Here is a 15,760-nt window from a genome sequence, read left to right on the forward strand (position 1 = left end):
AAAAATAAAATTTACTTAACCTACGATCAGGCAAGCTATTCCGCGCTCTTATTAAGTCTTTATGTCGTCGGTGACGAATATATAAGAGCGTGGATAAATTGATGCGATTGCCTGCCTGCCTCGATGTTGTTGCTGATATTGCATCCGTTGATCGGGAAAATAGGTTCAAAGAAGCGAGCACGATACCCCGTTCACGGATAAATTAGCGCTAGTCCCCCATCCTATCCCAGAGAAACGGCTAACTAGATGTCGTTACTATATTTGAAAAACGCAACATCTATGCCTTACCCGTTCCCGCCGGAAATCGGTTTCTTACTATGTCTGATAATTATTTTTCATACCATGCTTTGGTTTCAGATGCGTAGTTAACAAGTAACGTAATCGAGCAATTTTTTTCAAACTAAACTAATATTAAAATAATTGTTCCATTACTTGGCTCTCAAATGTGATTTTGGCGCAGATAGTTCACTATTTTGACGAGCCGATTTTCCGAGAAACGACATCATTTCAACGTTTGACCTCTGGAAGAGCAACGTGGCTAATTTGCATTATAATATGAAAACCATCACGGAACATTATGGTGTATTGACTGCTCATCCGTCAAAAGACAATGGTACTCGTACCACTTGTGACGTCATCATCTTTCGAGACAGCTGTTTTTCACGAGCAGCTCACCAAGCCGGAAAAATCTAACAAATGACGGGATGAATTCAGAGAAACACGCACAAACCCACGAGTTTGTACTCCGAAAATCGAAGGTAATATTTTAGGTCATTTTACTGAAAATTTGTACCATCAGATAAGCGAGATAACAATTTACTGAATCGCCTTTTACTAAATCTAAGGACTCCTTTCGCTTTTCTCTCGTACGTTTGAAGATCGTTGTCATTTAACGTAATGGTCTTGTATTCATTTCAGTCCTTGAAGGTTCAGTGAAAAATCTACCACCTGCATTTCAAACTAGAACAGAACATAAACCAGTAGCAGAGTACCCTGGGCGCCAAAGGCCGCCCATCCGAAGAGTAACCAACCGCACGCGAGAAAAATCTTCTGGTACCCAGGGTAGTAGCGGAGTAACGCACCGGTTAAGATCTCTCCCCGCCCCCCGATGGCAAACCAACTCCCGGGGAGGACAATTATTTTTTTACGCCCACTTTATAAGACACATACCGTATTTATTCGATTATAAGCGCCCACACCAACCCCCCCCCCCCCCAAAAAAAAAAAAAATAAATAAAATAAATAAAATAAAATAAATAAATAAATAAATAAATAAATAAAAATACCCGAAGTGCACAAGAGGAGTACTTATTATTATTGAAATTGAGATTATATTGACTAAGTACTGCTAAGAGACTTCCTCGAAACCAGTTTTCTTCTTTTTTCTCAGTACTTTACAGAACGTTTCCATGAACAGTGAGTCTGCTTTGGTACATCTTCATGTTTCATTATTATTTTGCTGCAAAATAAATTAAACAGGCGCCCAGCGCATGGACGGCGGATCATTTTTTCCAACTGGGGGGGCTGACTAGTGACTTGAAGTGGGGGGGCTTAAGAGACTCTTCTCTTATTAATTCTTTATTTCTTCTGTAAAAGTGGGGGGGGGGGGCTAAAGCCCCCCCAGCCCCACCGGCTCCGCCGTCCGTGCAGCCTCGAATAAGCGCCCTCTCTCAAGATCCAAAAATTTGGGTTTACCTCGGTGTAAGAACCTGTGATATTTTTCTTTGTCTTGGAGTTATCGTTTTCCTGCTCTGTATTGTTTGAAGGTTCTTTGTTGTCTTGGTCGTTCTTTGTTTTATGTCACTGGTGAGTTTCACAGGTTCCTACACCGAGGATGCGCCAAAAATTTAATAAGCACCCAGGGCACTTAATCAAATAAATACGGTATTTTTTCGAATCTTTTTAAAGTGGAAAGAGGAAAATATTTAATAGGTTTGACTATGTACGTTCATTTTGACATTGGTTGTGAATAAACGAAAAATAAATCTTATCAAAAAGTCTGAAACATTTGTAAGCGAAGCTTTCGACTGTATCGCAGTCTTCATCAGCGATTAAAATGAGCTCACGTTGTCACGTGAATGCAAATTGTTTAATCACGTGACAACAGGTGGTCAAAAATGGCGGGAAGATAATAGCCCCCGTCTCTGTTCAGCGTTGAGCGTTGACATCCGACGTGGATGGCCTTCTTGATTTTTCTTTTGACATCTACGGACTCGTTATCAAGAATGTTGACTTCTTCCCAGTCGATCTCGTGATTGGCTAGCCTCCCACGCAGTCGTTCTTAGGGGCGATCGTGTTTTACTCCTCCCCACTAACACGATCGCCTCAAGAGACTGCGTGGGAGGGTGATCGGCCTGAGACTGGTGTTCCCGGATTGCAGATGTTGTTTGTTTCTGATGTTCACCCAGTCTCTTCTCCAGAGTTCTCGCTGTCTCGCCAATGTAATGCTCTCCACAATCGTTGCATGTGATGTCGTATACCACACCCGTCTTCTTTTCAGTTGGTGTCCTGTCTTTAGGATGGAGTAAGATTGACCTCAGCGTGTTGTAAGGCTTGTGGTTTGTACGGATGTCTTGTGCCCTGAAGACTCTACTAAGGTGTTCTGAGAGTCCAGACACACGAGGCAGGCCAACGGAAATTGGACTAGTTGTCTCCGAGGTGCTGTTCTCCTGACTTGTGGGGCTGGGTCGAGAAGGGACTTTAAACATCAAGCGTTTGTATCCATTTGCGAGTAGAGCATTCTGGATGTGCCTTTCTTCCTTTGCCTTGTCTACAAGGTGTTCTGCTCTGTGTAGGAGGGTCCTCACAACTGATCGTTTATGATGTAGATGATGGTTGGAGATGAAATTGATATATTGATCCGTGTGGGTGGGTTTCCTATACACAGTTGACTTGTTTTTCTGTTCCCATCCTCATTTTCATTTTCTCTTGCCCGCTGGTAAACGTTATGCGAGGGTTAATGTTGTTGTGTTGGGTGAACTCAGTATCAATGTTGGCAGCGTGCATTTTTTTTTTATTTTTTATTTTATTTACAAGAGACATACGTTTACATGAACATTTTCAAAAGGAAAGAAAAAATGTTAAAAGGAACTAATATGACTACCCAAAATATACTGAATTCTTACTCATACAAAGCAAAACAATACATACGCTAATTACATAATACAACGGGCAATTTATACACTAGCTTAAAAAGTTTTAGACCCCGAAAAGATCGAAGATCCCGAAAGAGAATGTGTCCCGGCATAGTAATGATGGGACGGGACCCGATTGATACCAAGTTTTACTGCCCCCTTGCTCGTTCGCCTGTACGGTTCCTCTACGTCCCTAAAGCCGAACTCACACTACGCACACAAAAGAGAAAATTAAAAAGAAAAAAAAAAAAAAAAAAAGAGAGGAAACCACGAGTGAAAATTAAATCCCACCTAAGATAACGACGTGATTTTTGTCATTTTAGCGCAGATAAACAGGCACCTGAGTAAAGGTGGGATGGAAGGGATAGCCTTAAGACGCCAATTCATTTTCGTCAGCGTCACATCCGCATTGTAGCGGACCACTCGCCAATGAACAGTGCACAAATAAATAGAGATAGAGCTCTGTTCAGGGAAAATGGAAAGGTGAATCGATATTTGCTTTGTAGAGAAGGCTGTTGGTGTTAAGAATATTATGTATTAATTGAACTGAAACACGGATATTTACTTCTTTTGTTACACCAAAGGGAAGTGAGTATATTTTGCGACGTTGCGTTGCGTGCATTTTGGTGAACGTGTGAGACCTTATGCAATAATGGTCGTCACTCATTTGTGTTGTTTGGTCAAGTTTCTTAAGACGTACCGATGATGGCAATTAAATATATATGAAATACTATGCTATTCTGAGAAGTTTCAGTGTTTTGGGTTAAATGGCTGCAACGTTTTGACCCATTAAAATTTAAGAGATTTGTATGGAAAAAGTCGCCCTGGCCTGCCTAGCCTCATTTTCATGTTTTTGGCAATATAAATGCCCCAGTAACTTCCCATTAGATGAAAGTATAGCCTTTAAAATTCATACACTGATTTGTCTTGACTATATCTTTAAGTTGGAGTAATTTAATTTTGTTGACAAATTATTTTTCTGGGAGCCAAAAATTAACAGCCGCCATATTTGCATTGGGTCTGGGTGCCGTAGATAGGGCAAACTTTTCGAAGGGTTCCATGTTGGCAACTTTCGGTGAAATAGGAGACCCCATGGTAGTGCCTTTGTTCTGTTTGTATAAGTCTCCACTGTAAATGAAATATGTGGTATTCATTTTAATCTTGGTGAGCTCACTTTAATAGCTAATGAAGACTGTGCGATACAGTCGAAAGCTTCGCTTACACAGGGACCGCGCAGAGGGAGGGGTGGGGCTTTAGCCCCCCCTCCCCCCCACTTTTGTGCAACAATAAATAAATAAATAAATAAAGTAAAATAACGAAGCAATAAAATCGTTGGTTTAGCACGGTAAGGGACAAAAGGTACTGGCAAAGTAGAGGCGTAGATAAGTTAACAACAAACATTGTCATAAATTTGTTATAAGTCGCTCTAATTATCAAATAATTTTTCACTTTTAGCCTTGTGCTAGTACAGGTTTATGTCTTTTAATGGCTTCCTTTTGCAAGCGGACCTCTCAGGAAAACGCAGTTGGTTAATTTCGATCCGAACTGATGACGGGGTTTATTTTGTAAGGCGACTTCCAAACAAATTGTTCAGTTGATTGTCAAGTCCAGTTGATAGAGGTACGATAATAACAGTCCCGACCTTGATCTTTTAACAATGAGCATGAAATTATTGCTCCTCTTTTTTAATGTTTCACGGATTGGTGAGCAATGACGGTCCCATCGCAAGTTTTGTTGAGCAACGTTTCTTTATAGAAATTAAATGTAGTTTGCTTGTTATAAATGCATTTCTCGCCATTTTAGAGGAATTAACATCAAAATTTTCAAGTTTATACCCCCCTCCCCCCGCTAATTTCGCTCACGCGTCAGTCTTTAGCCCCCCCCCCCCCCAACTCTAAAACTTGCTGCGCGGGCCCTGTAATACATTATTATTAAAGTGGCCCGAGGGGAAGTCGAACTCGGGTCGTCCGACTCGGGGTGGGGGGGGGTAGGGGCATACCTGCAGGTACCCAAGAAGTTACTAACCGTGAAACGACAATGAAAAACAATGACGACAAACTAACAATTTAAAATCAGAATTTTATTCCAGGTTTTAAGTAGCCGTTTTAACTGACATGCAGTTTTGATACTCAATATCGCCTGGTTTCTGCTCGTGTTCAACTTACAATAAAAAAACAACTTCAAAATAAAGTGCAGTTCTAGTGATACTTCTGAGTCTAAAGTGAATTTTTTGAGAACCTAAAACAAAAAATACAAAATCTTAGAAGTTTTGTGTCTTCTCATTACAACAAAGACATGGATGCGCCCATGCCATGAAATTTGCACAGATAATCCAACAGGCACTTAGAGTAGTTTGCAAATGACCATACTTTAAAGGAGACTCCTTACATCAATGAAGTTTCCCTACAGTCAAGTTATACAGCAGTACGTTTTTAGGTTAGTAAGCACATTTAACAGCAAAACTTAGCCGTTAGCCCCTTGTATGGACGCTTGTGTGATAAGCTTTGTGTGACACTGGTCAATATAGGTCAAAGTAAATCACACAGGCGTTTATGCAAGGGACTTTTAACATTCACTCGGTTATGGGTAAATTTTGTTTTCTCATTAATACAAAATTGTGAAGCAAAAGGCTTTTTTCCATGCAGCTTGTATGCTCAGTTCCACACATGATCTGTACAATGCTGGAAAGCCTGCAGAGATAAACAAGAAACAAATACTTTGATGTTTGAAAGAGGTATCCAAACACAGTTACCGGAATTTAATATGATGATGATAATAACAATACTTAGCACACACATTACAAGTCTCAGTGCGTTTACAATTGAAATTAAATATGTTTGGAAATTCAGGAGGGGTGGGATGGGGTCTATTTTTCTTTACAAAAATGGAAATTCCCGAAGAGGTGGGGCGGTCTTATTTGAAATTCCTTCCATGGACTTAGTCAACCTTATCAAGAAGATGGGATCTTAACATTGAAAAATGTATTTCATTCAAAAGCTTGATATTGAAAGATAATGGCAATATCTCATGTCTGAACGTCAAGTTCAGGTACCTGTACTAACACAGCATTACGTGATATAACTTTTCAAATTTAAGGGATAAAGTAAGAATAGATATTTGCATTTTACTTACATTGCACTTGACTGCATTCTGCTTGTTAGCACACCAGTAGGAGGCACCCAGGAAACAGAAGTTGTCCTGCTTTTTCAAGGCAGACGAGCAGAGACCAATTTCCTGATAAGGAAATTAAACATTTTTAGCAACATTAGTTGAGAAAAATGCAGAGGTTTGATCAACATGAAAAAAAAAATCCCCTTCAATTAATAAGCAGCTATCTCCTTTTCGGACAAAGTTTAAAATTCTGTAGAAGATGAATGCATGATACCAGGCAACTAACAGCAAATCTTCCTTGAGGTATGGCATTCTTCTATTGATCGTTAAACGGCTCTTGGTACACGCACCCAGTTTTTTCCAAATTTTATCAACAAAAAATTCGACAAAACATTCAAGTGTTTTGAAACCGTGCTTGTTTGCCCTTGTTTGTTTGCCAATAGAACTTCAAACTTTATTGTCTGTATACTTTTTTCCCCAAAATTTGAGCTTCCAAATCAGGGGTGCGGCTTATCTAGGGGGCTTATACACGTAACTTTACGGTATATGGCTGGCTCCGCGAGCGGGCAAGATGAGGTAAACACTGCATTGTGATTGGCTACCTGAGGGGGCAGGAACAGCCTTTCTTGCCCTCTTGACATTGCAAAAACTGCACCAAAAAGAATACTATCCCACCATCTTGACCTCGCGCTTGGTCAATAACCCATATATCTTAGGTTACCTCCTCTCTCGAACCAGTTATCTGACAATTCTTACTTACCTCACACAGAGTATGAGGATCAGATTGGGCAATCAAATCCAGAATGACAGGACCGTACTCAGACACAATGGCATTGCACTAATGGAGTAAAAAAATCTCTTAGTGTGTCACTTTTGTCTTGATTAACATGGTTCTCAATGACATTAAGGAACAAATTCCAACATTATTCAAGCCACATTGACACAAAACAGGGAGTGTATATACACCATTTGTACAGAAAACAGCTTGCTGTGGTTGGAAATCAAATAGAATGATGCTTCCCTTACTCTTTCCAAATTTTACTGAAGTAGCTGTCAGTAGACTTATCTCTAAATGGCATTTTAAGGTGTTAAAACAAGTAATTGTTACTGCTTCCTTCTGTTCTGTTTTTAAGGGAATAAACCCTATTTGTACACAGCTTGGCAATTATTGCGGTTTTCAAAGACATGCGAGCACTGAAATTCAAAACCCAACCAATGATTGCGCTTTTCACTGCCGTCAATCATAATTATGGCAACAGCGAAAGAACTTTGAAAAACAGAAAAAACCCAAAATGGATTGAAAGCAACTAATCACAACCTGACAGATGTGATCTTTTGACATGGTTGAAATGAACTTTTATTTCCAGAGAGGTTCACTAACTTAAGATGATCTACAGCAGCAAAAAGCACAAATTGTCGGCTGAGGTTTGAATTTCAGAGTTCGCATGCCTTTGATAACTGCAATAGTGCTCTCAGTGTTTTTTTTTTTTATTCTGCTCCAGGAAAGTCTTTTTCCATGGCTATTGGCTTAAAAAGTTGTTACAGCTGACAAAAGCTACACCAATGAAACTGTATTTACATTAACTTACCTCTGAAGACAGCTGAGATGGCAGGAGGCTGCAACCTTCTTCAAGGAGTTTCAAAATCTCTTGCTGCAAACAAATTCCAAGGCAACAAACACAACATCAATGATAGGGAACATAGCAGAATGTTGAAAAGTTGTGCAGAAAAAACATACAAAGATGACTGTAAATCTTAATAACTTCTGTCTCCTAGCAACAAAGGCTTAATGTTTCAAGAAAAAAAAACAATAATAAAAAACATCTGGATCTACATTAAACCTACTTGAAAAGCAAATTAGAGAACACATGAGAATCTGTGGATAATGCAGGTTAATTAAACGTACCTGGGTGGCATTGTCGGCAAGTAGATTCTTCAGGTACGTCATGAGAGTTTCGCAGATTTCACATGTCTCATTACTTCCTGGAACAAGAATTTTTGTCCTCTGCTTGGCTACAAAAAAAGAAAGCCATAAATTAAATTAAAATTATGCAATGTATAAGTACTCCATAGAGAAACAAATAAGCTTATACAGCTAATAATCCACATGGATTGACTAAAACTGAAACTTTGACTTTGACTTACGGGATGCAACAAATGAAAACCACCTCTATATGTATGTATATAAAGTAATACTATAATTAAAAGATACAAATGTAGGATGGAAAGTTACTTTTTATAGAGTAATATGCTAATACAGTCCGACCTCTATTAAGCGGCCACCCTCGGGACTTTGAAAAGTGGCCGCTTAATAGAGGTTGGCCGCTTAATAGAGGTACAATATAAATTGGAAAAGAATGGCAGTAAACACGATGTCATTGACACTATATAGCAAATATGCTTATAAAAAGTGAAAATATATGAAGATAAATCCAAAATTCATTGTTACAAAACATCAAGTGCATTTCCAGCCCATAAATAGTTCTAGTTTTAACACAGAGGGCACGTAGTTGAAATGTACAGTATTTCTTCGGGTTGATAAAGCAATAAAAAATACGCAAAACATCGTTGACAAGTTTCTTAGGCCTTTTTGCATCAACAGTTAGTATGTAAAAAAAATTAGCTCAAGATATTTCACGGACCATATATATTCATTTGTCACCATTTCGCTTGTGAAGATAATTTGCTGGCCGCTTAATGGAGGTAAAAACCCATATAAATAATACACTTGCGAAAGCAAAAAGGTGGCCGTGGCCGCTTAATAGAGGTGGCCATTGAATAGAGGTATCAAATACAGCAGTTTAGTGACAAATATATCGGGACTTTGGAAAGTGGCCGCTTAATGGGGGGGGAGGTGGCTGCTTAGAGGTCGGTCTGTATTGATAAGCTGTCTTCCTCTTAAACTGCTAATGGCCAGTCCACATTCCTACACGCCACTGCTGCTAAGGAATGGATCCACCTTCCAAAGTCTTGAAACTTTTAAAACTAAAATTGTTTAATTCTGTATCACACTTTTTTACTTCAATTAAATATCCTTAATCCTGTTTAGTACCTGTTTGTTGCTCCCCACTTGTACAAAGACCAAGGGCTGAACAAACCATTTTTGGATCAAGTTCTTGGGCAAGGATTTCAAGGATTGCCTCTGCATACTGGTCAACAAACTGCTGACACTGAGGAAAGAGATAAAAATGTGTCTTACACAACTTCACTTCAGAAACCAGGGTGATTACTTTTCAGTAAACTATGACTAGGAAACTTACTGCAGGTAGTTTAAAGGGCCAGTGTCACCAACATTAATTTTAGTGCTACTTGAAAATCCATTGATGGTATTGGTGGAAATTGTAAATCCACTAATAGTGGCTTGGCCTAGCTTAAAATTAATGTCATAAAAACTTGAAAAAGATGGGCCAGCGATTCAGTTTAACAGTGTTTATTTGAGGAAAAAAACATACTCTTGATTATCGAGAGTGACTTTTGGAGTCCTTACAAGTCCAGGTGATTCTTTGCAAAGTTTATCTAATAGTCATGATAATTAGCCATTGCCTATGGCACTCTTGTTGGGGTGTAAATGATTTAAGGTTCGAGGGTGAAGAGAAAAAAAAACAGTTATTCTCACCTCACTAGAGATTGCGGAAGGCAAGTAACTGCACACTTTATCCAAAGCCTCCTTAATTTCTTCCTGTTGAAAAAAATTATGAAGATTACAGGTCATAAACATGACATTGAACATCACAAATAGCAACAATAATTACACATAGTGTAATTCTAAATAAATGAAAATGCTGCAGTCTCATTGGCTGAGCTTTTGTTCAATATCAGCCATTAGTGTACTGTGCAATGCCCAAAGGGTGTCTACAAAATGGTGATGTTTCTTATTTCTCTGAAATTTCCTGAATTATTCAAATGAAAATTCCTTTTAAATTACTCTTTAGAATTGCTACCAAATTTGTGGATATGGAGTTACCCCAGAATTTCTCGCCAATATCAGCAACATTAGGTCCATCCAATACTCGAATTTTCTGCGTTTGCCTTTCAATCAAACCTATTATCATTTTCCACAGGGAAATCTTTTACATACCTCGGTGGCATTTTCCTTGAGGATGGAGTCAAGTTTGTCCATGACGAACTCACACAGCACACATTCAGGTGAAGCCTTGTAAGGTTTAGATTTGAGGACAGCTGGTTTGGCAGCAGCAAGGACGGGTGCTATGATTGTCTTCAAGTGTTTCTTCAATGGTACAGAGCTTGTGATAAGCTTGGCATCAACTTTCACAGCCTTCTTGGAATTGCACAGACCCAATGATGTGCACACTTGCTGAGGATCGGACTGAAACAAGAAAGAATAAATTTAGACTATTGGAAATACAATGCCCTATGCGCCAACTTGGCGCAAGGGGACAGGTAACAGGTAACATTGGAAATACAATAAATAACAGTTCGCCTTTGCAAAAGTCCAAAGAATTGGCCATGAAGTTCCCAGTGTTGTGGTCTGGACTTTGCCTGAAGTACTGTCAAGGTTGGGGTGGAAATGTTTGAAGACATTAGCTGATTACGATACTCTACAAATCCAAGGGGAAATAAAGTATTCAAGTTCAGTTCAGTTTCAGGGTTAGAAACATCCCATCCCATCGTCTGGGACAAGCAGATTTTAAAGTTGGGCAAGCAACCTTTCATTCTCATGTGCTAAATGGGCAATGCACCGTGTAGGGATGCTGTCTCCTGCTAAATTATCATTTCAAAACAGAAAAATTAACCTTGGACAAGCACATAACTGCCTGGCCAATTGTTGCCCGAGTGTCTGAAGAACAAGCTGTAATTTAAGTGGTTTTTTCCCAATCCCTTCAATACACTTACCAACATTTCCAAAACGCTATTCCAAAGCACAGGTTCATACTGATCAACTAACGTTTTGCACTGCAGAACAATAAGCAAATACAAAATGAGCACTCATTACTCAGAGGGTCTCAATGGGGTTAACCATTAGCCGTAAAACGGCAAAATTAAGAGGGCAAAAATTTAACCGTTAACCGTAAAATATGTTAATGTAATCGGGCAGTTATTATAAATAAACCAAATTAGTTCACTTCATCGTCCCAGAATGGCCCTGAGACCTTAAATGTGTTTTTAATAATGGAAATTAATTTTTAACTTTTAAAACAAAGAAAATTAAGTTTTAACTTCTGTTAATCGTTATGGAAATAAATTAATCGTTAGCCGTAAAAAAGCCAAAATTTTAACTGTAACCGTAAAAGCCACCACCCCATTGAGACCCTCTACTCAGGCTTGACATTTTACTTAAAGGTTATCAAGGTTTCATTTTATGTGATATTCTTAGTTAAAGCAAGTTTAGGGAGAGTGGTATGGCAAGAAGGAACTACGGAAATGAAAAAAAAAAATTGTTGCTGCACTTCGAATGGGAGCTTCCATAATAAAATACCTACCATTGATGCATATGGTCCAGCGATGTCTTCACAAGCTTCCTCTGCCAAGGTAATGACCTCTGTCTGAAAAGATAACAACAGCAATATTATACAGCAAGATGACAAACACATTTCATTGTGTATTTCCTGGGAGCCGGGAGTGTCAGTGGGTGGGATTATACGCAGGATTTTTCATGGGGGTGTGTTAAATATTCCTCAAATTTTACCACATTTCATACAAGTGAATTAATATATATGCTTTTCACTACCTTGCACATAATTTATTTAGCACAAAAACATAAGCAGTGCAGTTAAATATTGGACTGAAAATATGCATAAACAAATACAGCTGTGTATATACAGTCGACTCCCGATAACTCGAACCCTCGCTAACTCGAACCTCGCGCTAACTCGAACCAAAATCGATTTCCCCTGGATTTCCGTTATACATTTACTGTAATTTTACCCTCGGTAACTCGAACCCTCGATAACTCGAATCTCCCGCTAACTCGAACCAACTTTCATTTCCCTTCAGGTCGTTTTCTATATAATTTTACCCTCGATAACTCGAACCATGTCTGTCAATACATGACAAGTCAAAACAAACAGCGTGCTGTAGTCTAAAACGTTGAAATTATTTTGAAATTAAAACGTACACGGGTTAGAACGCCCCTCAAAACACGAACTGTGATTCGACATTGACGTGCTACAGACGTTCAGTTCGTTTGCATGTGGAATGACGTTCTGATGTATATCTGACAGTGATTAAGAAATATGTTGTTCCTTTCTCTTTCGGCTTATCTATACTCCAATTAATTTTTTTTTAAATGTATAAGGGTTCGGACACTAGTCTACACTGTTCTAGATCTATGAATAGAATCTGTTCAGTAAACACCCTTTTTCCCTTATTTGCGGTAATTTGTTTTCAACTCCCGATAATTCGAACTCCCGATAACTCGAACCATTTTCAATTTCCCTTGAAGGTTCGAGTTATCGGGAGTCGACTGTATATAATAAGTAGCTTACCTGGGTTGAGTTTTTGGCCAGGAAATCTTTGGCAAGAGGTACGAGAGTCTTACAAATATCACATGCAGCCTAGATAAACAGAAGACAAATATATGTTACCAGAGATGCAAACTTTAAAAAGGAAAAAAAGGAAAAATCCAGGAGATCAGCATATTTGGAATTAAGGTACCACTTCTGATCTTAACCTCTCAACCAGGGAAAAAAGCTCCAACAATACATTCACAAAAACAATTCAATTTTTTAAAAAAAATAGTTTTCCCAAAATAAACATGAAAACATTTAAGCTCTTTCCTTCACATCAGGGAGATTTGTGAGAGATGGGAAAGACTCAGTCTGTATCCAAGAGACCCCCAAATAATCCTAGAGAGTTGACTTCAATGCATTTTCAAATGTCTCTTTATACAGGATACTGTTATTTGCCCTTTCAACTTCTGAAAGTTTTTTATAATTAGTTCTCATTACAAACTGCACTACAATTTGTTTGGTTCGTGTTGTGATTAAAATTTTTTTTTGGTTTCAAGCGAAAAAAAAAATATATTTAACATTATTTCCCTCTACAACTAGAAACTTTCAGAAAATATCCGCCCCACCCCACCCTCCCCCCCCCCCCACACACACACACACACACACCATGGAAAATGTTTGGCCTGAATTCCCCCACCTTTTTTCTGGAAATCCCAGTTAAGTGTCATACTTTCCTTTAAAAAGTTTGGCTTTTGAGACATTCACCCTCTTGGAATTTCCAGTGAACTTCCAAGGGGTAGGTGTGGATATTAGTTTTTCTGGAAATGCACTATAAAGAAAATAGTCATTGAACTGTATGTATAACCTCATCTTTCAGAACCCAAACTTTGGTACGGCAATGTTCCAATGTGTTGCACTCGACAGCATGCTTGTACTTTTGACACCAGTAGGACGGACCCCAAGTACACTTCTCTTGTCCTAAAGGGGTTGCACTGACTGCAAAACAAGTACAAATGTATTAATTTTGTAACAGCACTGTCAGACCTACATTGTACCAAGCTTCCAAGTTTTGATCAGCTTGAGAATTAGCATGATTTGGCAGCCCATTTTATTCAATTTGTCCCAAAAATATAAGTGGCAGATCTAGGGGAGGGGTCCTGATTATGTGTCTGTAGTGAGTCACCCAAATTTTAACGGAGATCCCCTGGTTTTTTTTCCAGTTTGTATAAGTTGGCAGCTATATATTAACACTTCATATATTTCTCTTCTTCTTTACTTTGTTGCAAAACACGAGGGAGTAACAAAAACAAAAGGAAGTTAAAAAATACACAAACTGCAGGCAGTGCTTGATAACAGCAATGCCTTGTGACATACATGTGCCTTCTGCTCTAACTTGAAATTCTCCTGACCTGATAAGTCTTGACAAGTGTCATATTTTCTTTTCACAAGAATTTGGTAAAACAACTGTTAAACAATATCACCCTTTCCTAGAAAATTTGATATTTTATTCCCTTCTTAAACTTGAAAGTGAAAGCTCGCACTTCAGTTGTATTAAGAATAAAATATTACAAAAAATATAACTATATATTAAAGTTAAGTGTTATAATATCACACAAACTAATACAGTTTTATACGGACAGCAAGAAGGAAAGCGAGATGATGGTTTTGAGATAAACATATCACTTATCCCATCTGCTTTCCACGAAATGAGAACTTTGTAACTTGAGGATACATGGCGGCATCCTTATTCCTGTATTGCTGAAGCGAATTCGAAAGGTTAAACGGATCGGAGTTTATAAAATTAACAGCAATGTAACTTTGAGTTACAGCTTTCGTCGCCAAAGCACTAATTCAATTTTCTTTTAAACTGCCTGTAGTTCAGAGCTATTTGGTTAGGAATAACAACGCAATCTATGCAGCTGAGAAATTTGACATTCTTTTTCTTTTGAAGCTCACCGAGTCACATGCAAGCAACTTTCGCTTCCAAAAGCACTTGCTTCTACGCAAAAAAAAAAGATCTGTATAATAGCGCTTCTAAATCTCAATTACAAACCTACCTGAAGCAACGAAAAGCACCAAAGCTGCTAGCGTGAACGACATATTTTCGATCGATCAGTCTGCGAAAAACTTCTTGAAGAGTGAGAAAGAAGAAAGAACTTTATGCAAATTTGTAGCGTCTAAGAGATGTGTGAGAATCACGAGACCATGCACCTGACTACAGCCAATCAACGTTCAATAACAGCCCAGTCCAATTTGTCACGTGGTAAACTCGAGGGCACCCACTCCCCACCCCCAGCAGTTTCTATTTCTGATTTTTTTAAGCGATGACGTCAGGAAATCGCTTAATCGCAAGACCGACCCGATCTTTTTGTCTGTTTCAGAAATCAACTTAACTTGATAACAAGAAATCGCCGCGTAGAACACAAAAGCAAAATACTCCCGTGCAGTTAGAATGGGACACTACAATGTATAAACGAAAGAGACTAATTACATATGATGGGATCTATTAGAATTAGTAGACAGAAATTTCTAACTCTTATAATAATAAGGGCCGCGGTGGGCAAGAGACCATTTGACCTTTCTGACAGCTTAAAAGCTAGCTCCCGCATATCGTATGTCGTTTATAGGAAGTCACACACTACAATATAACGCAATCTACTGTTGTTCAATTGAGCAAATCTACGAAGAAATGTATTATTAACTTTGCATCCTTGGCCTGTGAATTTATAACTACCATTAATTCTGTATTTATTTGAATTCCATCATATCCTTACTATGCTATTGAGACAATCGCCAATATTTCTTCTTAGGTTTATTAAAAATTACACTGCAATTGGATAACAGTCTTTATCACGCTCTCAATTATGTTAGACTCTTTGTGAAACGTCATCGCTTCTGCATGCATTGCATGCCGTTTATTGTATTTTATATTTCCGCGTTCCCGAAGATCGAATTAATTTTAATAAAGCTCTTTTAATGTTTTTAAGGGTTTTCTTGTGTTTGAAAGAAGAAAGGTTGGTTTTCCATTTCTCGCGATGTTATTGGGATTGGGAAATGTTTTTCAAAGACTTTACAAGACGTCAGCTGTCGTTAGTGAACATCATT

At 38.5% G+C, this 15,760-nt stretch overlaps 1 protein-coding gene across 1 annotated transcript; it reads right to left on the reverse strand.

The window, feature by feature from the left end:
* Positions 1 to 5,193: 5,193 nt before the first annotated feature.
* LOC144644405 (prosaposin-like) lies at positions 5,194 to 14,868 on the reverse strand. Its single transcript, XM_078503886.1, has 13 exons — positions 14,713 to 14,868; positions 13,521 to 13,651; positions 12,692 to 12,760; positions 11,687 to 11,749; positions 11,100 to 11,159; positions 10,324 to 10,572; positions 9,862 to 9,924; positions 9,298 to 9,415; positions 8,152 to 8,258; positions 7,835 to 7,897; positions 7,006 to 7,083; positions 6,267 to 6,368; positions 5,194 to 5,824 (listed from the first exon to the last, which is right to left on the reverse strand). The coding sequence occupies exons 1-13, from the start codon at positions 14,753 to 14,755 to the stop codon at positions 5,789 to 5,791; spliced, it is 1,182 nt and encodes a 393-aa protein (XP_078360012.1). The 5' UTR covers positions 14,756 to 14,868; the 3' UTR covers positions 5,194 to 5,788.
* Between the last annotated feature and the right edge of the window lie 892 nt (positions 14,869 to 15,760).

The sequence above is a fragment of the Oculina patagonica genome, chromosome 2 (genome assembly GCF_052425735.1).
Source record: "Oculina patagonica isolate OP01 chromosome 2, crgOcupat, whole genome shotgun sequence".
NCBI lineage: Eukaryota > Metazoa > Cnidaria > Anthozoa > Scleractinia > Oculinidae > Oculina > Oculina patagonica.

Excerpts from the sequence above, each read along its gene's own strand:
- LOC144644405 (XM_078503886.1), bottom strand. The coding sequence starts at position 14,755 with ATGTCGTTCACGCTAGCAGCTTTGGTGCTTTTCGTTGCTTCAG. Across the intron at positions 13,652-14,712 it reads GGTGCTTTTCGTTGCTTCAG|TCAGTGCAACCCCTTTAGGA; the intron begins GTAGGTTTGTAA and ends CTTGTTTTGCAG. Across the intron at positions 9,925-10,323 it reads TCAAGGAAAATGCCACCGAG|GAAGAAATTAAGGAGGCTTT; the intron begins GTATGTAAAAGA and ends TTTTTTCAACAG.